Raw genomic sequence first — 25,826 nt, 5'->3', positions numbered from 1 at the left:
TCCAGAATCCAAATACAATATAACGATAATAATATTTGTATTTAAAAAGTATGTATATTTTTGTATGTGTCATTAAGCCTACAAAATATTTACGTATATAATATCCGTTATTGTCACGCTATATAAAATGAATATAGTCCTTTTCATTTTTTTATTTTTATCCTATTATTTTGTTCTGATTTAAATTTCCTACTTTCGAACAAAAACGAGTTACAAATCATTCAACTGCAAAGAAAAAATACAAATTTATCATTAATGTTAAATAAACAAATGATAGATCCTTTTTTTAATACATTAATTAATAATTTACAGATACAATCAAAAGCAACACACAGGGAATTTGTATTTTTTATTCGCTTTGCGTGAAACAGTATATTATGTCGATTCATATACAGCTTTTCGCGCTTTTTTTAATTCCTCAAAATTCACAAAATCGATTAGTAAGTTTCACCCCACCCTTAGTAATATGGTAGGCCAGTATCCACTGCACAAATTAGAATCACACATAATCCATCTGGATTATGTGTGAAATAATCTTATTTCGATATAATTTATCAACCTTTGAGGCTTAAATACGAAAACCTAGATAATAATTCCAAATCTGAAACTCTTTTTTAATTCTATTTAAATGACTACATTCTTTATTATAGACATTATCTAGATGGGATTTTGCCTTTAAATTAATAATATTAAAATATATTACATAATCTAGAATACTATTTAATTAATTTTTTCGGGAACACAAGGTCTTAAGAAAGGATAAAGGAAAGGTCATTTGTATTCATTTTATATTAAAATAGTAATTAGTTTTCTTAAAACATACTACATTCTTGGTTTACTACATTAGATAAGTAATCATTTATACTTATTATTTACATTTTAACTACAATCAGAATACATACAGTCACTTCACCTTGATTTTGTATCTCACAATATCTTTTTTAATATCTAAGCAGAGTTCGGATTGTTCTCCAAATTTTGATCGTTTTTTTCTTGACACTCTTTTAATTTAAGATCAAAGAATTGCTTTCTATGTATTAGTGCTACATGTGGTTGCCGAACACCATAATTTTCATTGCCTAGTTTTGTATATTTTTTTTCACCTTCCTTACCCATTAATTCTCTTAAAGCTTGATTTCTTTGTAATAATTTTTCATAAAATATAACCCCACTTTCAATAAAATTGGGGCCCAATTCACATAATTTCTTGTCAACCTCTGTTTCATAATGAATTTCTGTCATATCCTTCATCAGGAAATATGAACCCAAACCAAATAATCCAACTATAGAATACAAAATAACTCTAACATTTAATGGTGCCGCATATAAATTTAGTCTTCCATTCATATACTGTGACAAATTATATACTAAGAATATGCACACAAATGGATAAGTTGATTCAAACATTATTTTGTTATTTTGAGTCATTAGCATCTCTCTACAAATAGCAAATTCTTGAACTGTATCTGGTAATATGAGTGATTCCCCTAATTTTTTGCCAATTTCAGAAGATAAGTCCAATGTCTTTTGATTGACCTGTTAATTAAATAAGGATTATTAATATTTATTCTAAAAATTCATACTACAATCTTATAATAGAAAAGAACCTGTATATTTTGTTGTTCAACATCATTTAATGATTTATATTGGAAGTTTATTGGAATACCAACGAGAGCACCAAACCTCGAACTAGTACATCCTGTAATCAAAACATCACTGTTAAAGCTTATCACTTACAAATAAAAAAATAATTTCCAATTATTTTGTAACAAATTTTAATTTACCTGCATGGAACAAGTCATACCCAAAAACGCAAAATGGTTGAAACAATTTTCTATGAACTTCCGATATTTCTAGCATATCTAAACATTTTTCGTATTTCTTATGAAGTTCACTTGGGAGCTCTGCTGGCTTTCCATTACTGTTATAAGGCAAATTCTATATTAAAAGATTTATGACTCGGAAAAATATAGAAATTAATAATTGTAAATGTTGGTAAATACAAATCGGCATTACCTGTAATAATGTACAAAATCCTTATATTTTCCTAATAAAAAGGTATGAGGGCTAAAGCGTGCAGCGGTAAGAGCCAATCCAGTACCCGTTATAACAGCAAAAGAAAATTTTCGGCCTTTTTCTGTTAGAAACCATGAAATAGGCTTTTTGGTTGACATTATTTTTGATTGATTTAATGTAATATTAGATTAAATATTTATAAATTTCCACTTAAACTCAAGAGATATAATCGAACCTTTAAATTTATAAATATATTTAATGTCAATTGTGACATATGACATATGCATATCTCTCATATTATTCTGTACCACTATTTTATAGAAAACATTAGAGAATCTTCATATCAGTTAACGAATTGGGGTTTCGAAAGATCGACAGATTCATTACTAAAACTAATTTCTGAAATATCAAATTAAATAAAAGAATAAACTATAAGGGAAATAGGTTAGGAGATGTATCAAAGAATATAACAAAAAATAAAATAGTACCTTATTGTGAGGCAGTGTATAAATAAGGGTATGCAATTGCTATGTGCACCAACGTCCGGTGACGCTGTAAACGCCAGTAGGGCCAAAGCACTACTACAAACACGGGACAAAAAAAACGATATCCGAAGACGCTGGCTCAATATTCTTTAATAGTTTGTAGTTTGAAAAGTAATATTTTTTAACCGATTTTTCTTTCATTAAACATTATTTTTTTCATGAAATAGTGTACTCGAAAATTTTTTTTTTTAAATTCGTTTACAACTATATGGTATGCTTAGCGAAAATACAAATTGACAGCTGTCAACGAAGTCTGACAGCTGTCAATAACAATTATCATGTTTACTGGAAGTTGTAAATTGTATTGTTTACGTTACCGGAATTCTTACATTATTTTATTAATAAAATCTGGGCATTAATTGTGATAATTTTTTTATGTTAATAACCTTAATTCAAGCTCTGTCAAAAAATGGAGGAGGTTTTAAGAGAATTAAATAAACTACGTTTAGATAATTTGATTGAAGAATGGGTACAAGCTATTTATGAATCTGAATTCTTAGAATTTAACGAAATTCCTGCTGATTACGAAAATTCAGTGGAATATGTTGACATAAAATCTATATTTCACAGTGCTATGAATGCAATAGACGCATGGCTTAACACAAATTTAGATAACGAAGAAGAGAGATCGTGGACTGTTTTGTCACATCAAATTAAACACCAACACTTATTAGCTCTATTAGCTTACTACATAGACTTTGGTGGTAAAAATGTCGTCTCAAGAGAACACCGAAATAACGCTATACAGGCATCTCGCTTATATTATAAGCTGCTTTGCATTCCTGGATATAAAGCATACAACATTTATCACTCACAACTTTTCACGCACTCACTGGTTTGTCTAAACTATCCTAAAGCTATGTGTGACAATGAAGAAAATTACTTCAATGCAAAAGAACTTACTTGTGAGGTAAATTCTGTCATTAAAGAACTGGGTTACTTCGTAAATGACTTAAGGCAAATTATTCAAAACTTACATTTGACTTCAAATGATATGAATTTTGAAGACATTGTGAGCAATTTAGTAGATATAACAGGAGGAGCCATAGTTAACAAATTAAACATAGGTACAGTAAAATATATGTTAAATATATTATTTATGGATAAAATATAAATTACAATTAAAGGTTTAGTTTTTGTCACAGATAATTTTAAAATGAATATGGCTAAGAGGTTTTATTTTTAAAAGACTTTTAAAATTTTGCCTGAGCCAAATATTACAATTATGTATAGAATTAAGAAAAATCTTATTGAATATTAAACCCAAACATTGTATTTGACTGAAATTAATATTTCCAATTACTGTCAACTTTACTTGAAGTACCTACTGTAATGTAAATATCATTTGTCTAGATAAAATAGAACTGGCCAAGCTTTCTGGTGTAATATATGAAATGATTGATGTACTGGTTTGTGAGGCCAATGGTGAACCAAATGCTGCAGCCATACAATTACTTTTCAAGTGTCTACTGCCAAAATTCATTGCAGCATCTGTAGACTGCCGGCATGTTAATGTGAGTACAGTAATTAATTAAATAAAATATACCGTTTTTATTTTCAATTTTTTTGATGTCTTATTGGTAGCTTGACTAGTAAATGGGCCACCCTGGTAAGTGGTACCACTGCCCATAGAGATTGGTACTTTTTTATAAGTGTTAATCATTCCGCATATCACCAATGCATCATTATCCTTTGGAGCTAAGATGTTATGTCCCTTTTGCGTGCTATAGTTACACTGGCTCACTTATCCTTTAAAATGGAACAACAATACTAAACTTTGCTATTTGGTGCTAGAATATATGATGACTAGGTGTTACCTACCAAGATGCACTTGCACAAAGCCTAGTTTAATATTTATGTTAACTTAAGAAATTATAATTATATCATAATACAAATTTAGTTATTGTAGAAGAAAAAATTCATTGAATATATATTCAAAGATTTTTTTCTTTTCTTACTTTTTTTCAGAATGTGATCAGAGCGTCATATGTAACATATTCAGGATTATTGTTAACAAAATTTGGAAAAGCAGCTTTACCTGGTTATGTTGTCCTTTTAGAACATCTTTGCTACACTTTAGATGGACTTGTAAGTTTTATGACAATTATATTTATAACAGAGGTGTTGGCTATGGTGTAACTTTTTATTATTTGATCATGTTTGTTAACTTGATGTGCCAGAATGTTTTTATAACCAGGTAAAAAAATAAAACCTTTATATAAAAAATACTTTATAATTATTATTTTTTCATTTATTTAATAATTGTATAAATTTGATTTAGGAAAAAGCTGAGGTTCGTTCTGCTCGTGTATCACTTGTTGTGGGCCTTATGAGTCTCTTGCCTCGCAAATCTTATGGAAATTATGTAAAATGGCTACTTAAATTATCAACAACTGCGAAAGTACCTCATAGACAGATTGCATTGGTATGTTAAACTTTTTAAATAAACAAATATCTTACAATTACTGACACAAATATTATATATTCAATGTGTTTTAGTCTCAAATCTTATAACTTTATACCTTAATTTTTTAGGAAATGCTGGCTAAGCTTTTAAATAATGATCCTGATTTGTCAACACCTGATCATTCTAGTGAAAAAGAGAAGAAGCCTTCCTTGCCTGGAACAACTAATGCAGGTAAATCATAACAAACTATTTGCCATATGTATATAAAAAATGATTTCATTTGACTTTGAAATTAAATGTTTATATTCATACATTAAATGCGTTTATACATTAACATTTTATATACGTAGTTTATATCCAGTTCTCTATTGGTAAAGTATGAAGGAAATGTTGAAATAAGAAAATCAATAAGTATCAACTGATCCTTCCGAACTGAATGTGGGTTATGCAAGTTAGGTGCGTCGGCAATTATATTATTACTAGAATATTATGTGAAATATATTTTTATTTTAGCTCTTTTGTTATTGATTTGTTTCTAATATCTGACTGATTTAATTTGTTGGTTTACTTTTGTTATAGAAACAACTGAGGAGCCTAACCAAAATGTGCAAGAAGATAATGCTATAGATGAAAACAATTTGGAATCACAACCAGGAACTTCACAGTCTATCACTACTGAAATTGAAAGCACCCAAAATATACCTACAGACAATGTAATGTTATTAATTCATAAGTCTGTTTAATTAATTTGTTCTTAATCTTATAAATTTATATGCTGTTTTAGAAAAGAAGTCAGTCTATGCTGATAAAAATGACAGACCTGATAAAAATGACATCCAAATAATTTTCGATAATATGAATAAAATAAAAGCATGTAACAGCAGGACGAAGCGGAGGAGGACGTAGCCGGGCTGCTGCGCCAGCGCACGCACACCATCGTGCACGCCGAAGTGCTGCGCGCCGTGTACGAGCGCGTGCACGACGTGTCCAGCACGCTGCGCACGCGCGCTCTTGCGCTGCTCGCCGACTGTCTGACCTCCGAACATCCTGCCATGAAGGAGGCTATCAAGGTGACTTGCGTGTACTACATACACTCTCTTTCCATTCGATTCGTTCATTGAAATCATAGAAACCGATGCCGAAATTATATGTATATTGATTCATTCAATATCATGCTTTACTGCCCATCATGCTAGGAATGGAACTCGTCCGGAAAAAATCTACCGTTTCATGACTCAATCCGATCTCTCAGAGAAGTGAAGTCAGACTTTCAATTAATCCTGATCGGAGAATCTACGAATGTTATTTTCTATTATTACACTTTCGATTTGATTGAAGAGATTGAAACAAAAGTGGCCGACCCACCAGGAGCTGAACGGCGCGGGCGCGGTGTCGCGGCTGGCGGCGGTGGGCGCGCGCTGCGTGTGCGACGAGCGCGCCGTCGTGCGCAAGGCGGCCGCGGGGCTGCTGCACCGCCTGCTCGCCGACATGCTGCACGACGGCCGGACGCCCCAGGACTCGGACTACGCGGTCAGTACGCACTCGAAAATGCACTCAGTAATGTCGTTGAGTTTCATTAAAATTTTCGAGCGGGTCTCGTGATTCTCGCACAGACTTAATTGCTTACTTGTTAAAGTTATGAATCGTTGTATGTGTGAGACGTAGCGTGTGCCGACGCAGATGCTGGTGGGCCTGTGCCGCGACGCCAGCATCGTGGTGCGTGTGAGTGCGGTGGGCGCGCTGGGCGAGCTGGCCGCGAGTGCCGCCCACCGCGCCGCGCTCGATGCCTTCCTCGCCGGGCCCATGCACCGCCTGTCCGACCCGGAGACCAAGGTGCGTCTTCATATAGGTGCTACTGGTGCGAGGCATTTGCGCATTGTTGAACACAGTTTTCGAAGTGTACGAATAGGTTAAGCAATATAGTTATTGATTTCTTTAACCTAGAAGAAGAAGAGAAGAAATAAAATGTAGTAATAACTTTACGCTGGATGCAATTGTTTACGTAAAATAATAATGTTCAGTAGATAAACGATATGCATATCTATTACAGATTCAAGACCAAGTTGTGGCTCTCATACAGCAACTTTTAATAGAGCGCATACGTAAGTACGACGCTCTCGTAACGGAAGATCCATTGCCGTGGGAGTTCCTCGCCGGAATCACGCGTCATAATATGAAGAGACATCTTCAGAAAGCGTGCGCGTTGCTGGCCAAGTCATCGAATTGCATCAAGTAATTTTTTTTAAACCCCTCGGTAAAACTAATATATTTCATTGGTCATATTTAAAATGACCGTAATGATTAACATGTGTTCTTAAATAATAATGACCTTTAAAACGTGTATATTTATTTATATTTGTTTGCAGTCATCGTTTAGTGGATTTATTAAGTACCCACTTGGGGATACTCAACGACGAACGAGACTTGCAGTGCCTGGTGCTTCTGACAAGCATTTCGCGTCACGTGGATTACTCAGATGTCGGCTTCCTGCTGGACTACTATTACAATCTGACCGAAAAACCGGTACGTACGCCCCGCGCCATTACGCTGTCCGCGTAACCAATCTCACCCGTCGCTACTGCTATCCGTCGTTAAGAAAAAAATTATAGTAGTCTCTGAGAAGCTGAGCCAGGGCTTCGACTGTATATTAAAGAGTAAAATTAAAAAAATGAAATAACTATCGATAGACAATCGACTCTTTCTCGATAGTGGACTATCGATATGCAACACTACTTTCAACTATTTCACTTAATACCTCGAAGTGTATCGAGTAAATAGTGATGCGACTGCGCACGTCATTAGGAGCGGGACGCGCGGCTGGTGCCGCTGTCGCTGGAGCTGCTGGCCACGTGGTCGGCACGTGTGGGGGGCGAAGCACGAGCCGCACTGCGCGACCATCTCGTCACGCGCCTGGCAGCCGCCGTCGACGACGGTATTACTATTTTGTATCTCGTATCTCGACTCACAGTTCAATTCCACAATTGCATAAAAAATATAAAATTTGTAGTATTTGCGTAATGGAAGGCTGTTCCTATAACCCTATCCACGACGGCTCGTTTTGTCACATTTAAATAACATACCCTTTTGTGCAGTGCAGTTAAAAAACGTTACATTGTATACGAATTCCATTATAACAATAATTTCATTGATCTAAATTATATTTTCCTAGGAAGCAGAACTGCGAGCGCGTCGCTCGCGGCTCAACTGGATCCTGAAAATTTGCAGTGGGCAACGGAGTTGATGCAAATATGTATATTAATTAATTTTCTTGTTAATAAGTCGACAACAGGTGATCCTACTCAATACAACGGAAAACCATAATTCTCTGCATTACTTACTTAAATGTAGCGTGTATTGGACACGCTCGTGCGTTATAAAGGCGTCAAAAAATCGAAGAAGTATTAGAGCTCGGCCCGTGTGTCGCCAGCGGAGCGGCGCGCGCTCGAGAGCGGCGCGGGCGACGTGCGCGAGTGGGTGCGCGCCGCCGACGTGTCGCTGGTGGCGCCCGCGCCGCCCTCGCCGCAGCTGCTGCGCCTCTTCCTCGCCGCGCTGGCGCAACCGCCACCCGGTACGGTCATCACCATATTATTACAATTTTTACTTTTTTGTACTCCTTGAACGGAGCAGCCTAATGCGTAAGTTCGAGTCTCTTTTAACTGATACGTTTCGATTATCCATTCGAATATTACGAAACGCGGGACTAACGGTTTCCATGGAGAGACGGGCCGAGTGTCAGTCAAAACGTGTACATACAGAGTGGGGCGACGAGGAGCGCGGCCTGTGCGCGGCGGGCGCGGGGCGGCTGTGCGTGCGCTCGCGGGACGCGGCGGCCGCGCTGGCGCCGTCGCTGGCCGCGCTGCTGCGGGACGACGCCGCGCCGCTCTGCGCGCGCCTCAACACGCTGCTGGCGCTCACCGACATCTGCACCAGGTGCGCGACGCTCACTATTTGACTTCAGACGCTAGACGCGACGGTACATGACGCTGGTCGTGCATAGGTACTCGTGCATCGTGGAGCCGCAGCTGGACTCGGTGTGCGGATGCGTGGCGCCTCAGGCGGCGCCCCCGCTGCGACGGGCGGCGGCTCGCGCACTCACACGCCTGCTGCTCGCCGGGTATCTTCGTCTGCGCACGCCGCTCTACTATCGGTATGACATTCGTGTCGATACTATTGTACACACGCATCTTATTTATGGTTATACTTTTTTATTTAACATTGTATTTTGAACCTCGCTCTCGCGTCGATCGACCAGGTACTGCGCGCTGCTGGCGGACGAGGACCACGACGTGCGCGAGCCGGCCGAGTACTACGTGTCGTGCTGTCTCACCGTCGACACCATCTATCATCACTTCGTCGACTGCGTGCTGCACTACAACAACCAGGAAAGCGGTCAGTGGGCCACTACTCGGCAGTCGGTCGGCGGTGCAGCTCATTTCATACGACCCTTCCCGCAGAGAGCATTTCGTTCGACGCGCGGCAGCTGATCTACGACGTGATGCTGCAGCGCATGTCGCTGGTGCAGAAGCTGAACGTGCAGTGCCGGCTGGCGCGCGAGGTGCTGGAGCACGCGGGCGCGCTGTGCGACGACGGCGACGAGCTGTCGGCCGCGCTCAACGCCGCGCTGCTCGACACCATCACGCTGCTCTGCGGCCCGCGCATGAAACTGCCCAGTGAGTCGCGGGGACCCACAACAAAATATACTTTATTCGAGTAGGCTTTTGCGAGCACTTTTGAACCGCCATTTTACAAAACTATTTTAAAAGTAAAGGTAGGTTGGATCTATTTATTCTTGGTAGTATCAATCTACCGAGAAGAGTCGGCAAAAGACTCAGTAGTTACTCCTTTCTAATATTTTAAATACAAAGTTATGTTAGCTAAATACAATATAATACATCCTGCTGAAAGTCGACAAGTATTAGCTCCATGTATTTTTCTCATCATATATATTTTTTTAACAAACGATTTGAATTCAAAATAAGCAAAGTAAAAAATATCTGCGGAATTTTATTATAGAAACGATTACCTTACCGCAGGATTTATTCACTTATAAGCTAATCCTTAACACTATTATGTTTTATAGAAAAACCGGAAAAAGCCGGGGATGCCGATATAGATGACCTTCAGGAACGAGTTACGACGAACATCGTATCTCATGTGAGTTGCATTTAATTTGTCCGTTAAGCTAGCTCCATACTATCGATCTTCTGAATAGATTTGTTATGATGATGTAATGTGGATTTTGGTTTGGGAACCAAAGTGTAGTGAATCGAACTAAGGATAGATCGAGTACATTAATATTCAATTGTGGATTCTGAGCGAGTGCGATGAAGGTTCAAAGTTAGGACAACTGAGAGCAGCTACTTAAAACATCGAAAGCCTTATATTATATAGAGACAAATCAATATTTAACTAAACATCCGCTCAACAATGTTTATAAGCTAGGCCGTAATATTTTATTATGGTAAATAACCGATCAACGTTAACGTGTTAACATCATCATTCAAATAGAAATCAGTTGACATAAAACAAATCGACTTGCGTCCACAAAAAAAAAAAAGTTTTTGTTTGAACCGGTTATTTTTTATTTTTTTCTTATGGAATCTTATCATCCATAAACATTTTCTTCCTGCCCTAGTTTTTCACGGAGAGAGAACAGGTAAAATTAGTAAATATTATATAGCGAATAGAATTGATGTAATACTTGTTTATTTTTAAAAGTAAGTACCTACTTATTTAATTTGTGGCCTGATGCTAAAAGGGCCAATTTCAATAACCCTTACTTTTGGTACTCAGAAACGGAATTACATTTTACTCAAAAAAATCCTTTTAGCTCCATGCCAATTTATTATCTTGTCAAAGTTCAGTATATCCATTCATCGTGTATTTTAAATTTGAAATTAAGTGCATTATTTGGTAAATTTGCTTAAGATAATACTGCAAAAGGTTTAAATAAAAAACAAATTAATTGAGACAGATTACGATTAAATTATAATTAAGATGTTCCCTATAACTATAATATATACTTATATTATAGTCTCCTCTTTAAAGCTCATAAATTCACGGAATCGAAGGGTTAGAATGGAAATAAAGAAACATTTTTTTTGTCGTTTCCAATATATTCACCTGCAAGACAGTTACAAGCCACTCAATTATTTTATTTATACTTTTTCCTGATTCCTTCGTACTCCCAAAATAATGTAGCCATGATTTTCCGGCCGTCTGTGTATGAACTTCTTGGTCCTGTGCCATTTTCATACCGTGGAGCTTTATTTGGACTCAGGTTCACAATTATGAAGGTTGACTCAAAACATCATCTTTGTTTTCATTGCATAATTTCAAAACGTACCACTAGTAAACCAGAATTTCCCGTCAAGTCTCCGAATGCTGCCAGTATGGTTTGAGCACGTTGACAATACGGTTTGCACTGGTCCTCCCTGCTTGACAAAGTATAATGGTGCGATACTGAGTTTTAGCCATATTCTACTCTTATCCCGATTGAGTTGCTTGTACAACGATACTTCAGACTATTAATGTAATAATGACAATATTTCATCTTTATTATGTATTGGTGCTCAACTAAAAACCCGCTATTACGCGAACTTAAAAGTAACATACATGTAATGATATTTATGTCTCGAAAAACTGACGCTGTTAAAAATATACATAATAAATTAAATGTATTCATAAATATTACAAGTTATTAAAAATATATATATTTTTCTGTTCCTCAGAAAATGAAGCGCACGGTGGCGGAGGTGCTGGTGCCGGCCGTGCTGCGGCTGTACGCGCACATGCGGCCGCGCGGCGGGCAGCTGGCCGCCTACCTCGTGCGCATCGCCACCGACCTGCTCAACGACTACCGCCACGAGGTCAGTGCTCGTTCTTTACGAAGGAATTTGAATAGTCTTGGTCACGTGCTTTGACGTAGTTTAACTAGCAATTAAATATCTAACCAGAAGAAGCACGTCATTTACTTTACAAAGTAGTTATAAATTGTCGAGAGAAATAGTAGGTCCTACCGCAATCGCAAAAATGAATCTAAAGGAACGTTCATTTTATAACATCCTCAGCGGCTATGAAATCTAAAATTCCAGGACAATAAATACAACACCCCTTTAAGGAAAGATTTAGAGTCAATTATTACTAGGCATCACATCTTATGCCTAGTAATAAAAAAAATAACACCAACACAAATTAACGATAAGATACACCAAAGGAACAGACAACATGTCTGTGATGATACAAATATAACAATTAAAAAAAAAAGTTCAGTTTTGTAATACATAACAGTATGTATCGGTAACAGATCGAGGAGCTAATAGAGAACGACGAGGAACTAGTGGAGCGCGTACAGCAGTTCCAGGAGACCATAGGGCTCGAGGCGTCGTTCGGCAACACCCGCAACCTGGTGACGGCGTCCGCGCCGCCCGAGCCCGACACGCCGCGCGCACGCAAGCGCCCGCGACCCTACGCGCACTCGCCCCGGAAGAGGGCGCTGCGGATATAGTCGCCACAGCGCTGCGTACAGCTGACGCATGGCAGACCTGGAGCTTATCTATTAACTGTTTTAATCTTGAAAATTATGTCAAAGTATAAGTTTTCTCTCACCTTACACTGCTAGAGATAATATTATCTTCACAGTGACGATGACGAAGTCTTTACACTAAATGCGATCCTACTTCAGTGTGAGATATTTATTTAAAAGTCCTGCCATTACATTATTGATATACCAATGAAAACAAACAAGTGTTATCTAATATTATAATATATATCTGATAGAAACTACCACCTGTTATATTTAGCGCTATTACATTTGAAATACAAGTTAATTTTAAACTCTTCAAATATTCAGATTAGGATAAAATTTCAAATGTATGCAAGATATTTAAATCGACAGGATTCTGCAAATGGAGACGCTATTCTATCTTAAGAAGATACAAGTATTACACATCATATAAAAGTCCGTATATGTTTTAATACGGACAAGTCATGTAAGTATAATTTTATATTAAAATAAAAAAATTAAAACTGTATATTTTGAATATGGATAAATTATTTTAATTTGAACAATATTTTTAAGTCCCTATATCTTTTTCCAATGACTATAAGTGCAATCCAAGGGACGGGAATGTAAACACTGCGAACTTCCATACTTCACGTTACTACTAAAAATTTCTCACCTGTCCCTGACCCTGGGTTTCGTCTCAGCAGCTGACCAGCTTAGCCACTAGACCAATGAACTAGTGAAGACAGTCAGATATTCTACCTTATGAAATAAGTATAAATAAATTTGTAGATTGCTCATAACCCAATTTGTGTACTGCGACAAAAAATTTATTGTAAAAATATTCATTTTATTTGAACAGCATACAAGAATAATTAATATTAAATTCCGCATGACAGTGCTTAAACATTATACATATAGACAAGATACATTGAATAAATTATGTGTTATTACTTAAATTTAACTTTGCTTCTAAATCACTTTCCTTTTCAATGGTCACTTTGCTGAATGTTTTTTTCAATATCATATTAATCGCCGCTTCCTCTGAAAAAATATATGAAAAAATGATTAAACGCATAATATTTTAAGTCAATACATATTCAGTTAATAATCAATTTACAAATCCTTACCAGTTACTTGTATTGCAAGTAATTGGTGAACAATGTGCCTGGCAGTAATCTTAAACAAATCGCGATTGCTAATCTTCTTCTTCTTGTAATATGGCATCAACAGTTTAACAACTAAACTGGCAACGTCCACTTTTTCCGCTTTCTTTTCTTTGTGTTTAGAGTGATGTATCTTTTTAGATATGTCTTTGTCCCTTTTTTCCTTACTTTTACTATGTTCTCTTATCTCTTGTTTATTGTGTATTTTAATATATTTTAAATCATCAGTTGACTTTGGTGCATGCTTTTCTTTAGTTCCGTGTTTTGTTGGAGATTTTGTGATCACAACTGTATTTTTAGATTCACATACTTTAGAATCATCAGCAGCAGCAGCAACAATATTAATTGGGACCGCTATTTCTGGTTCAGATTTTATTTCCGAGAAATGTTTTAGCTCCTGTAATACCTTATCTGCTTCCAAACTTAATTTATGAGCTTTAACTATAGACTTCTCATCAACAAATTTTACGTTATTTACATCAGTTGATTGGGTATCATCATTTGTTGAATCAGATGAATTGTGTGATTCAAGGTATTCTTCCATGTTATTATTAACATTATTTTGGTTACTTTGAGATTCTGTACATGTCGCTGCACTTGTTGCATCATCTAAAATAAGAGTCTCTTCAAAAGCACTATCCTTACCAGTACTGTCGTTATTGTCAGAGTTTTTTTCGTCATTTTGATGAGACTTTTTACGTTTATGTTTTTTCTTCGACTTTTCAGTCTTTGATTTTTCGTTTCTCTTTTTCTCTGACTTATGAGATACGCATCTCTCTTTAGAAATCTTACGTTTTTTAATATCATTTGGCTCGATTTCACTGTCAGACGACTCACCAAAAAGAGCTTTGATTTTTCTTTTACCTATAGGAGTTGGTTTTTCAGAAGATACGTGTTTATTTTTTTTTTCAATTTTCGTATTAATATCTTCATCCACTTTGTTTTTAATATCTGATCCATTTTTAGGTATACCCTGTAAAGTTATATTTATATACAAGGTTTTAGTTTTCATATTTGCATCTGAATTGTGATCTTCGGCTACTGTGTCTAATTGGAGCGTTTTGTCATTGTCTTCAACATTAGTTGTATCGTCAATTTCCTCTAACTTAAATGTAGAATCACTATGTTTCGGACTCTCATTTTCTGCTATAACAAGTCCTCTTTCATCTTCGCTATCGTCTGATGGTAAACTAGGAGATTCTTGTGATGTTTTTGAAGAAAAGAAGTTTTTTAGCCTTGTTTGTGTTAAAGGGTCTCTTTTAAACGAGTTTGCTTTTCTTTTAGTGTCCTTGTCAGCTTTAGACAGTATTTTTTGATCATTTTTGCTTTCTTTATCGCCTGAAATAAAAAAAATATACATTTAAAGTCAATATAAAGAGCACAATATGAGCTTTCTCATAGAGAGAATTAAAGAAATATTCTTTCTATATGTCTAAAATATTTTGTGTCATTTATGTCAATTAGTTTTATTTCTCATAAAATTGTATAGATGGAATTACTAGTCTTTTAAATCGCGCTGATGTTTTGTACAAATGATTTACATATTAATATTGTATGCGAGTCAATAAAATGAGTTATTCAAGAACATGGAAGTTTAATTTATCTAGTGAATAGTGTGATCAGTATAATAGTGCAGTGTTGACATTCTGGTGCCGAAACCCGGGAAATATTCAGGATTGAGGAGGAAGATATATTATGGACTTAGAACATCGTGTGTTGAGTGGAAAACTGAACCTATGTTAAAAAAAAGTGCGATAAAAGACTAAGAATAATAATCTGTGAAATTGTGGGACTTAGAAAAAATAATAATTGTGTAATTCCGAAAGACTTAAAAATAAATTGTGTTCAACTGAGACTTCAAATATTCGCGATATATATACGGATTTAAAGAAATGTGTTATTCTTATTAATTAAAAGACTAAATTATATATGTAATTTCAAGATTTCAAAATATGAGTTCGTTGACATTGACAGTTTAGTAAATCAAACTATAAAATGGAGTCTACGATTTTAAAACAAGAAGATCAATTAGAAAATTTACAGAAAGCTTTTCGAAATTATAAAAAATCACCAAGGGAAAGAATTACACGGCCATATATAGAATCGAAGCTTGAACATATAGAGAAATTATATCCAATTTTCTTTGATCAACATTTAGAAATAGTTTCTAAAGTGACAGTTGCGGATAAAATAAAATTAAGTTACTTTAGAAATGAGATCTTTGATAAATATGATGAAATTTATTTCGAATTCAAAGTGAAGTTAAAAGAAGATCTTGAGCAAATAACGTCATCAATTTCAAAGAAAAATTCTTCAAATCAGCCGACGAACATGTATGAAGTACGATTGCCGCAGATCAATTTACCAACATTTTCAGGTGGTTATGATGAATGGCAAACTTTTTATGATCTCTTCGTATCACTCATCCATGAAAACGGAAGTTTAAGTGGAGTGCAAAAGCTGCATTATCTAAAGAGCAGTCTTTTGGAAGAACCTGCAAACCTATTAAAAAATTTATCAACTACAGAAATTAATTATGGTGAAGCGTGGAAAATGTTGGTCAAGCGCTACAATAATTTCAGATACAATACCAATGAGATTATGAAGAAGCTTTTTTATCAAAGAAATGTAATTACTGATTCGGCGGTTAATTTAAAACAACTTTTGGATACTACTTCAGCGTGCCTGAAATCTCTGAGCAACTTAGGTGTAAACATTGAAAATTGGGACTTATTCATTAATTATTTAGTTGTATCCAAGTTAGATCAAGAATCTCGTAAACAATGGGAAGTGCATGTTAGTCAGACTGAGTCAGATGCCTTACCGACGTGGAAAGATTTATCACAATTTCTAGAAACACGCTTTAGAACATTAGAGATGATAAATCCATTAAAACAACTAATCAAGCAGAAATCATTTCATTCTACTTATGAAAAAAAATGGAGCTATTTCACGTACAAATACCTGCACTATGTGTTCTGGATCACACATACTATATCAATGCAAGCAATTTGCAAATAAATCTCCTGAAGAAAGAACTGAGTTTGTGCAAGCAAAGAGATTGTGTTTTAATTGTTTGGGACATAATCATGCAGTTAAGTTTTGTCGCCAATCAACCTGCTGTCGACGTTGTGGAAAACGTCATCACTCTTTGTTGCATATTGAACGAAAACAAGAATCATCTCCTTGCGAGTCGAAGGAGCTTAGCATCGCAACAGAAACGGAAACTAAGATATCAACTCACTTTACACAGGAGACACGCAGAGAAGTATTATTGGCTACGGCAGTAGTCAAAATTAAAGCAAAAACTGGCTATTATCAATTTGCACGTGCTCTTATAGATCAAGGTTCTGAGGCATCATTTATCAACGAAGCTATTGTTCAAGCTCTGGGTCTTGAACGTACATCAGTAAATGGCCTTATAACAGGAGTAGGAGACGGGAAGACACGTACAAAGAGTTCGGTTTCATTTATACTAGAGTCACGATATCATTCTTTTACAATGCCAGTTGAAGCATTTGTCTTGAGTACATTGACTTCCTTCTTACCAAATAATACAACTTCAATCACCGACTGGCCAGAAATTGAGAATTTATCACTGGCAGATCCGCAATTCGGAGAGCCAAACAGAGTTGATATTATTTTGGGCGTTGACATTCTTAGCGAAATCATCTTAGAGGGTCTTAAGAAACATCCATCTAAGGGTGGCCTTATTGCACAGAACACGCAATTAGGTTGGATCTTATCAGGACGTATTCATAAGACTAATAAATCTAATAGGATTATCAATCTCCATCTACAATTGGAAGAGGACCAACTCTTAACCAAATTTTGGGAGATAGAAAGAGGACCAGAGAATATAGTTAAGAAAATGACAAGAGACGAGACAATTTGTGAAGAGTTTTTTGAAAAAACAACAAAAAGAGATGATGAAGGACGGTACATAGTAAGGTTACCATTTAAGGAAGAAGATCCACAGTGTTTTAGAGGTGAAACAAAAGAAATTGCACTAAGAAGATTTAAGCTACTAGAAAGAAAACTAATAAAAAATTCAGCCTTATATGATGATTATAAAAAGGTGATAGAAGATTACATAATTCAAGGTCATTTGATTAAGGTTTCGAATCCAGAAACGAACTCTAGAGTATTTTATCTTCCACATCACGCTGTTGTAAGAGAAGACAAAGAAACTACCAAGGTTCGATGTGTTTTTGACGCTTCTTGTAAAGGATCTAACAACGTTTCATTGAATAGCTGCTTTATCATAGGTCCTAAGCTTCAACAAGATCTTAGGCATATTTTAATGAGATGGAGACTTCATCCATACTGTATTGTAGCTGATATTGTACAAATGTACAGGCAGATTCGTGTACATAGTGATGATTCAGATTGTCTGAGAATTTTGTGGAGATTTGACCCGAACAAGCCCATAGAAACCTATAAACATGTAAGACTCACATTTGGTACCTCATGCGCACCATATTTAGCTGTAAAATGTCTACAACAACTAGCACTAGATGAGAAGTCCAAGTACCCAATAGCAGCCAAGATAACTTTGCAAGATTTTTATATGGATGACTTACTAACGGGCGGTGATGATGAATTTGAGATTATTCAGATCTATGATCAAATGAACAGATTGATGAATGCTGGAGGCTTTTGTCTACAAAAGTGGTGCACAAATAGCGAGAAGTTACTTAATCACATCAAAGCAGATAAAATAAGATCAGATCAAGCTGTGATTTTTAAAGAAAATAATATGATTAAAGTTCTAGGTATATGTTGGAATAAAAATACAGATAATTTTGAATACTTGCATCATTTACCTGAAGCAGATATGCCCATAACGAAAAGGAAGGTATTATCAGATATCGCAAGATTGTACGATCCATTGGGATGGATTGCGCCTGTCATTATTACAGCCAAAATTTACATGCAGAAGTTGTGGAAGTCTGGTTTAGCTTGGGATGATAATCTCACACCAGACTTGTTAAAAGAGTGGCTAGCGTTTCGAAGTGATTTGGTTAACGTACAAGGCATAATGATTCCAAGATGGTTGCAAGTAAAACGTGACTATTACGTAGAACTTCACGCATTTGCAGATGCTTCGCAAGCTGCCTATGCTGCTGCAGTTTACATGAAAAGTAAAGATGAAATAGGCAATGTTAGCGTTCATCTAATCACGGCAAAAACTAGAGTTGCCCCAGTGGAGAAAGAAATATCCATCCCACGTCTTGAACTATGTGCAGCTCTTCTTGCAGCTCAATTAATGTTTGAAGTGTCGCAAGTTCTTAACATTCCAAAGGAACGATTACGAGCTTGGTCCGATTCCACCATAGTGTTAGCATGGATAACCGGCGAACCAAGTCGTTGGACGACGTTCGTCAGCAATAGAGTGTCAGAATTATTGACGATTCTAAATAGAGACCAATGGAATCATGTCAACTCAAATGAGAATCCTGCTGATTGTGCATCAAGAGGAATTCAAACCGAAGACTTGAAGGATCTCAATTTATGGTGGTTTGGCCCATCATGGCTCAAAGAGATTAATGAGTACAAAACATATAAATTCAGTGATTTTATAACTAACGAGGAACAAAGATCCATTAAGAATATGAGCGCAGTAGTTCAAATAAAGGAAGAAGAATTCGTGTGGACGAAATTTTCGAATTTGCAGAGACTATTGCGAGTTTTATCTTATTGTCGAAGAGTTTTGCTATGGAAGATACCAAATAAGATGAGACTTCTATCAGAAAACATTACGCCAGAAGAAAGGAACACAGTTTTACGAATTTGTATAAAAGACACCCAACATTTTCATTTTAAGAATGATATTAATAAGTTAAAGTCTAATGGATATGTATCAAAATCTAGCAAATTACATACCCTTTGTCCTATTCTTGATGTCGATGGTATTTTAAGAGTTGGTGGTCGCATTGAACATTCTCAGGCAAGTTTTGATACGAAACATTCTATTATTTTACCTAGTACAAGTCACCTCACAAAATTAATTATACAAGATGCTCATTTAAAAACCCTGCATGGTGGACCGCTAGCAATGCTAAATTATTTAAGATCAAAGTTCTGGATATTAAGGGCAAGAGATAATGTTAAAAAATGCTACAGAAATTGTATTACTTGCGTCAGATATTCACGACAAAAAACTCATCCATTTATGGGTCAACTCCCATCAGTGAGACTGAAACCGGAGAGAGCATTTAAGTCTACGGGAGTAGATTTTACTGGCTTCATAAAATTGAGATTCGCGCCAGGTCGCGGTTCAAAATCTTATAAGGGTTACATATGTGTTTTTATATGTATGGTAACCCGCGCTGTCCACTTAGAAGCAGTTTCCAACCTATCTACTGAAGGGTTCATAGCAGCCTTTTGAAGATTCGTGAGCAGAAGGGGCTATTGTAAGGATCTGTATAGCGATAATGGTACCAATTTTGTAGGTGCTGATAAAGAATTGAGAGAGATGTTTAATAAGGCAACTTCTGACTTTTCTAAAGAAATAAAAACCTTGCTAGCAAATGAAGGTACTACGTGGCACTATATACCACCTCAAGCACCAAATTTTGGAGGACTTTGGGAGGCCGGTGTTCGATCTACAAAGTATCATCTCAAAAGAGTTATAGGTGACACTACTCTAACTTATGAAGAGCTTTCTACGGTACTGACGCAGATAGAGGCGTGTTTGAATTCACGACCGTTGTGTCAATTGAGTGATAATTCGGATGACGTATTGCCACTAACTCCCGGTCATTTCCTTATTGGAGAACCATTGATAACAATTCCTGATGAAGATTATTCCAAAAGCAATATCACAGGTCTACAGCGATGGAAACTTGTACAAAAAATGTTAAATGATTTCTGGAAGAGATGGTCAGCTGAATATCTGATTACACTAAACCAACGGTTTAAGTGGTTATCGAAGAGAGCTGAACCAGAGATTGGTGACATAGTAATTATTAGAGACGAAAATTTGCCACCCGCAAAGTGGTTACTTGGAAAAATTGAGGAGAAGCATTCGGGGAAAGACAACATAACCCGTGTTGTTACAGTTAAAACCAAGAATGGTCTTCTCAAAAGAGCTTGTAACAAACTTTGTTTTTTACCCATGACTGAGTCGGTCAATGATAATTAATTTTAGTTTTCTTAACTTTGTTATTGTGATTTAGAGTGTTAATTTAAATTTATTTACTATAATTGTTGTTATACTCGTTTAATTTACTGCATCACGGTGGGCGGCTTTTATGTCATTACATAACTTCATTTTTTTATTTTGTGAGTAATTTAACAGAACAAGTTCTTGGTGGGCGGAATGTCTAAAATATTTTGTGTCATTTATGTCAATTAGTTTTATTTCTCATAAAATTGTATAGATGGAATTACTAGTCTTTTAAATCGCGCTGATGTTTTGTACAAATGATTTACATATTAATATTGTATGCGAGTCAATAAAATGAGTTATTCAAGAACATGGAAGTTTAATTTATCTAGTGAATAGTGTGATCAGTATAATAGTGCAGTGTTGACACTATACATACGACTTTCTAATTCTGATGCAGATATAAAACCGTGATATTTTTGATCTGCGCGATTCTTTTCATAGTCCTTTATAAATTCGCCCAGCGTATGACTTTTTTTAGGTTCAAAATTTTTAAGATCTGGATACAAACTGTCCTTACAAGATTTAACAGATGATATCTGAAATTTTTTACATTATATATTAGAATTTATTGATTTAACATATTAATATCATATCAAAATAATGAATCAAATAATAATTACCACTTTTGCCATCGCTCGCCTGTAGAGACTAGCTACAGTACTACTTGAAAATGCTTCATACTCCATTTCTATTGCGCATTGTTCAACATCGCGTCCCGAAAGATTTTTATCCGTTTTATCGATACCTTTTGAATTTTTAAGATTATTTCTTAATGCATCTGTAAGTAGGGCAAGATAACTCTCGCGGCCTGCCACTGTTAGTCCATTAACCTAAAAAGTGCTAATGTTTAGATCATTTAATGTTTTACGCAATGAAAATAATTTTGTTTTTCATATTTTAGTATGTATACAAGTAAAACTTACTTTCGTTACCGTACAGTCAGCCGCTTTGCATTTAGAATATTTTGCGGATTCAGTTTCGGTATTTTTATTTTTTTCCAGATCCTTTTTTCTTTTGGCAAACTCTTGCAGTATGAGAGACTTAGTCTCTTCCGCGACGCGACGTCGACTACTCTCGTCGTCCGAGTCGTCTCCACTTTTTTCCCCGTAGTACGACTCCGCCTCCCTAAGACATCGAATGAGAATTACGAGAATTCGCCTAACTTCAGGACGAGTCATACGATCACTCCCGTCGAGCGGTACCTCATCTGCCCCAACCGACCCTCCCCGTACAGGTCGGAGGAGTCGGTGTGCGTGACGAGGCCCCGCTGGCCGAGCGTGGCGCTCATGGCGCGGCGCAGGTGCTGGTCGAGCGCGCGCTGCACGGCGCGCGGGTCGGCGCACGCGTCGCAGCGCGCGCCGCACTTGGGCGCCTGCTCGCCGAAGTAGTCCGCGAATGTTTTGTGGCGGCACCTGCGGATCCCAGTCGCGATTGGTACCGAGAGGGCGAGGTCGGATTCATGTTCGAAAGTAATCTTCTACGTCAGAGAAGAATCCTTACCTTACTTCTTCGCAATATTTCACCATGATTTCGAAACTCTTGTAAGCGTTTTTACATCTTTGTTTCTGCTCGGGGGTCTTGGAGCGACCCATCTCGGATTTAAGTAAGAAATCTACGGCATTTCTTTCACTTCGACAGTAGTAAATCCGGCAAAATGCCGGTTTGCCGTCTCGTCCCGCTCTTCCTGATTCCTATAAATATATTTTCGAATCTATAGACGAAATGTAGTAATAATGAAATCGAAATATATATCTTTGGAGTAGGCTCTTACGAGCACTTCAACACATTACAAATTAAATTTAAAACTATAACTGGTATCAAATGTAGATCCTCCGAGTAGTATCGGGCAGATGATGACAAATCTTGCATGAAAGAAAACAACGTATACCGACTCTACGCTTTTTTATAATTTTGTGTTATATAATATGCGCCAAGGAATTGATGTATTGACTTTGGTCGGAAACTTGGTCGCCTTTACTCAATAGACATAATGGACAAGAAACAAGATACTAACTTGATAGTAAGCAGCAACATTCTGCGGTAGACCCCAATGGACCACGACACGTACAGTTGCCTTATCCACACCCATTCCAAAGGATACAGTGGCGCACACGCAAGGACATTCACCATTTGACCATTGCTCTTGAACTGATACGCGTTCTGACGTTTTTAATCCTAAAAAAATATAAATAAAAGCAATAGTGCTGGTTACACTTCTCTATTTATAAAAAAATATTATGTTTACATACCTCCATGATAAGCTGATGCCTTAAAACCCCTTTTTGTTAACATGCTCGATATATCTTCTGTTTGTTCCCGTGTTCGACAGTATACAATAGCTGCACTTTTGTCTTTCTAAAACCGAGATAATATTTATATTCAAAATAAGTTGCTATATGTTACTAACTTTAGATAGTACAGAAGTATACTTCTATACTAATATTATAAATGCGAAAGTAACGCTGTTACCTCTTTACACTTAAACCGTTGAAAAAATTTAGATGAAATTTGGTTTGAAGATAGAGCCCTGATGATGGACATACTTAACTACTCTTCTTAATTTATTGATGATGTATATTTAAAATGGGAGGTGACTGTTTGTGTGATATAGGTAAAGATTTATAAATTATACGAGGCCAAAGCTACAGATTCTGCTAGTATTACAGAGAGAGGTTATATATGTATATATGTTGGAGGTTCAAATGATAGCCATCTAAACGATTGTTATTGTCATCCGATATGTTGATTTTACTAATTCAGTCAGTATGCACGTCTGGTGCTGGCACTGTCCCAAGACCAAGAGACCAAGTGCCTCACTCAACAAAGGAACACACACTGACAGATACATCATTAAATCTTTATATTTCTATCAATCGGCTGTGTAACAAAATATGTGCCCATCTTATATTCTTTACAATTGACATCTCCCAACTGACAATCTTTAAAACAGTAATCATGTTGTGTGTTATTGTCTTTCTAATAAATGAGATTGTATATCCATGTAAATTAATAATCTCTAACATATATATCTGACACCTTTTAAGTCCTGAGAAACTTGTTCTTTTAACTAAAATATACATTTCACAAGCTGGCTAGAATCTTGGAATGTAGATTCCGAAAGTAAATTTAAAGCTCTTAAGAGTCTTCTTAATGAAAGTTCAGCTAGTTAAATATTAAGCGTAGACAAATATAGTTAAGGAGCCGAAAAATCTTTCTTAATAATATAATTCTAACTTAATTTTCACAATATATTTCAGCCATTTTTCACAAAATAAGCATAATGATGAATGTTTCCAAATATTTATATTTTTTGTATAAATGAGATATTTTGCAGCTGTAGTATTTTTATTTTAATACAAAATATTAAAACTTGCCTTCAGAATACCAAAGACTTGGACATTTGCTTCATCAGTTTTGTGTATATTTATAAAAAATCTGAATGTCATTCCAAGAGGACATGCTGAGACCACAATAAACAGTTTTCAAGTAACAAATAGACCATAATCTATAAATATTGAGTTACAGGTACTCTATGTCTATTAACAAATTCTAACATAACCAGATTAGATATATTTTAACAAAACTAGAACTAAGCTACTTTTGGTTTATTACCATCAGGAGTGACCTACCACTCACTTCCAGGCCACTTAGGGAATCTTCACTTGATATTTAATATAATAAATGTTTTTTACTTGACTTACCAATTTCACATTGTCATCATCTTTTAAGTTTTTCTTTAGAAAATCTACCAGATCTCCAATTTCATCCTGTATACAATTTTGATACACTACATCATAGTAGAGATTCCTTCTAAAACTAGGTGTTTTGTATTGTGCTACTGGCTGCAAAAACTTAAGGTTTGCCATTATATCTTTTGTGACTTCAGCACTCGCAGTAGCCGTGAGAGCGACCCATGGAATGCTCTTAAACTTTTCACGTAAATTACCTAATTTTAAATAATCAGGTCGGAAATCATGACCCCATTCACTGACACAGTGGGCCTCATCAACAACTATATATGAAACTTTTTTATATTTGACTAGATGCTCTATGAGAGCTTTAAAAGTGCCAGTAGCTGCTTGCTCGGGTGTTACATATAAAAACCTTGTGGTTGGTTTCATGCTGTGTAAGTCATTCAAAACTCTATCTCTATCTTTTGATGTCATTTTAGAGTTTATTGATTCAGCTGGGATCTTAAACCTTGTTAAGTGATCAATCTGATCTTTAATTAAAGCTAATAGGGGGGAAAATACAATGGCCACTTTATTGTCCTGCAACATTGCTGGTAATTGGAAGCATAAAGACTTCCCTGAACCAGTGGGCATTGAAACATATACATCATGGACCCCTGAAAACAAGCAATTTTATCATATTATAATCATTGCTTTAAGTTATAATATAGCATTATTTTGTGTTTCAATTTTATTTTCAATACAAAAGCTATTTTCAGCATCTTCATCGCTGATTGCTAATATATATCTTTGTGATGGAACACAACATTATACGGTATTTTAGTTGTTTTAACGAAATGAGCATATTTTTAAATAAAGGATTTCAAATAAAATATAACAACTGTATATTAATGCTAAGCAATATTAGTAAATGAATGCATTCACCTCTTGCAATTGCCCTCACAGCTCTTTCTTGAAGTTCACTTTTGAACTTTCTGTAACCAAAACATTGGAGTAATTTTTCTGTTACGTTATCCATTACGAAGTTCCATAACACTGGGAATAAACTGGTAAGTTCATTTGTTATATTATATGATTCATTCAATTTAATGAATACATTAGGTTACACTAGATATTTTCAAGTGGCATATATTTATTAAGAAAGAAATATTAAAATTAAAACAACCTCGAAATAAAAATAATACTTATGACTTATTGACATTTTCAATACAGATTTATATTGTCAAATGTTATGAACGTCAAAGCTCAAAATTGCAAGAAATACCAACAGTACATAGTAAATCGCGCCAATTTTTTTACGTTCCGTTCTGCTGGTTCTTACA

The 25,826-nt window shown here is 35.9% G+C and overlaps 3 protein-coding genes across 3 annotated transcripts; 1 reads left to right on the top strand and 2 right to left on the bottom strand.

Moving 5' to 3' along the window:
- Positions 1–817: 817 nt before the first annotated feature.
- Positions 818–2,291, bottom strand: LOC113392953 (uncharacterized protein). Its single transcript, XM_026629602.2, has 4 exons — positions 2,017–2,291; positions 1,785–1,921; positions 1,608–1,699; positions 818–1,536 (listed from the first exon to the last, which is right to left on the bottom strand). The coding sequence occupies exons 1-4, from the start codon at positions 2,172–2,174 to the stop codon at positions 949–951; spliced, it is 975 nt and encodes a 324-aa protein (XP_026485387.1). The 5' UTR covers positions 2,175–2,291; the 3' UTR covers positions 818–948.
- Positions 2,292–2,891: 600 nt separating this feature from the next.
- LOC113391952 (condensin-2 complex subunit D3-like) lies at positions 2,892–12,971 on the top strand. Its single transcript, XM_026628114.2, has 21 exons — positions 2,892–3,628; positions 3,915–4,075; positions 4,530–4,649; positions 4,843–4,986; positions 5,097–5,199; positions 5,548–5,681; positions 5,853–6,038; positions 6,337–6,498; positions 6,649–6,801; positions 7,019–7,200; positions 7,335–7,491; positions 7,771–7,900; positions 8,138–8,218; positions 8,396–8,536; positions 8,724–8,898; positions 8,966–9,115; positions 9,221–9,357; positions 9,423–9,638; positions 10,049–10,122; positions 11,700–11,837; positions 12,275–12,971. The coding sequence occupies exons 1-21, from the start codon at positions 2,971–2,973 to the stop codon at positions 12,473–12,475; spliced, it is 3,603 nt and encodes a 1,200-aa protein (XP_026483899.2). The 5' UTR covers positions 2,892–2,970; the 3' UTR covers positions 12,476–12,971.
- Positions 12,972–13,301: 330 nt separating this feature from the next.
- LOC113391963 (ATP-dependent DNA helicase Q5-like) lies at positions 13,302–25,754 on the bottom strand. Its single transcript, XM_026628128.2, has 11 exons — positions 25,429–25,754; positions 24,514–25,160; positions 23,062–23,167; positions 22,827–22,987; positions 22,313–22,503; positions 22,015–22,224; positions 21,736–21,937; positions 21,433–21,642; positions 21,189–21,348; positions 13,603–14,976; positions 13,302–13,516 (listed from the first exon to the last, which is right to left on the bottom strand). Exons 1-11 carry the CDS (start codon positions 25,520–25,522, stop codon positions 13,413–13,415), a joined length of 3,459 nt encoding a protein of 1,152 aa, XP_026483913.2. The 5' UTR covers positions 25,523–25,754; the 3' UTR covers positions 13,302–13,412.
- Between the last annotated feature and the right edge of the window lie 72 nt (positions 25,755–25,826).

This window comes from Vanessa tameamea, chromosome 10 (genome assembly GCF_037043105.1).
Source record: "Vanessa tameamea isolate UH-Manoa-2023 chromosome 10, ilVanTame1 primary haplotype, whole genome shotgun sequence".
In the NCBI taxonomy this organism is placed as follows: domain Eukaryota; kingdom Metazoa; phylum Arthropoda; class Insecta; order Lepidoptera; family Nymphalidae; genus Vanessa; species Vanessa tameamea.
Note: the sequence above shows the minus strand (reverse complement) of the source record. Positions and strands in the feature narration are given on the sequence as shown.

Bases quoted from the DNA above. Each gene is read 5' to 3' on its own strand.
- LOC113392953 (XM_026629602.2), bottom strand. From the start codon at position 2,174: ATGTCAACCAAAAAGCCTATTTCATGGTTTCTAACAGAAAAAGGCCGA. The intron at 1,922-2,016 runs GTAATGCCGATT...GCCTTATAACAG, and splicing joins GATTTTGTACATTATTACAG to TAATGGAAAGCCAGCAGAGC. The intron at 1,700-1,784 runs GTAAATTAAAAT...TTTTGATTACAG, and splicing joins GTATGACTTGTTCCATGCAG to GATGTACTAGTTCGAGGTTT.
- LOC113391952 (XM_026628114.2), top strand. From the start codon at position 2,971: ATGGAGGAGGTTTTAAGAGAATTAAATAAACTACGTTTAGATAATTTG. The intron at 5,682-5,852 runs GTAATGTTATTA...ATGTAACAGCAG, and splicing joins AAAATATACCTACAGACAAT to GACGAAGCGGAGGAGGACGT. The intron at 7,492-7,770 runs GTACGTACGCCC...GCACGTCATTAG, and splicing joins ACAATCTGACCGAAAAACCG to GAGCGGGACGCGCGGCTGGT.
- LOC113391963 (XM_026628128.2), bottom strand. From the start codon at position 25,522: ATGGATAACGTAACAGAAAAATTACTCCAATGTTTTGGTTACAGAAAG. The intron at 22,225-22,312 runs GTAAGGATTCTT...TGGGATCCGCAG, and splicing joins AAATATTGCGAAGAAGTAAG to GTGCCGCCACAAAACATTCG. The intron at 21,643-21,735 runs GTAAGTTTTACT...AGCACTTTTTAG, and splicing joins CTGACTGTACGGTAACGAAA to GTTAATGGACTAACAGTGGC.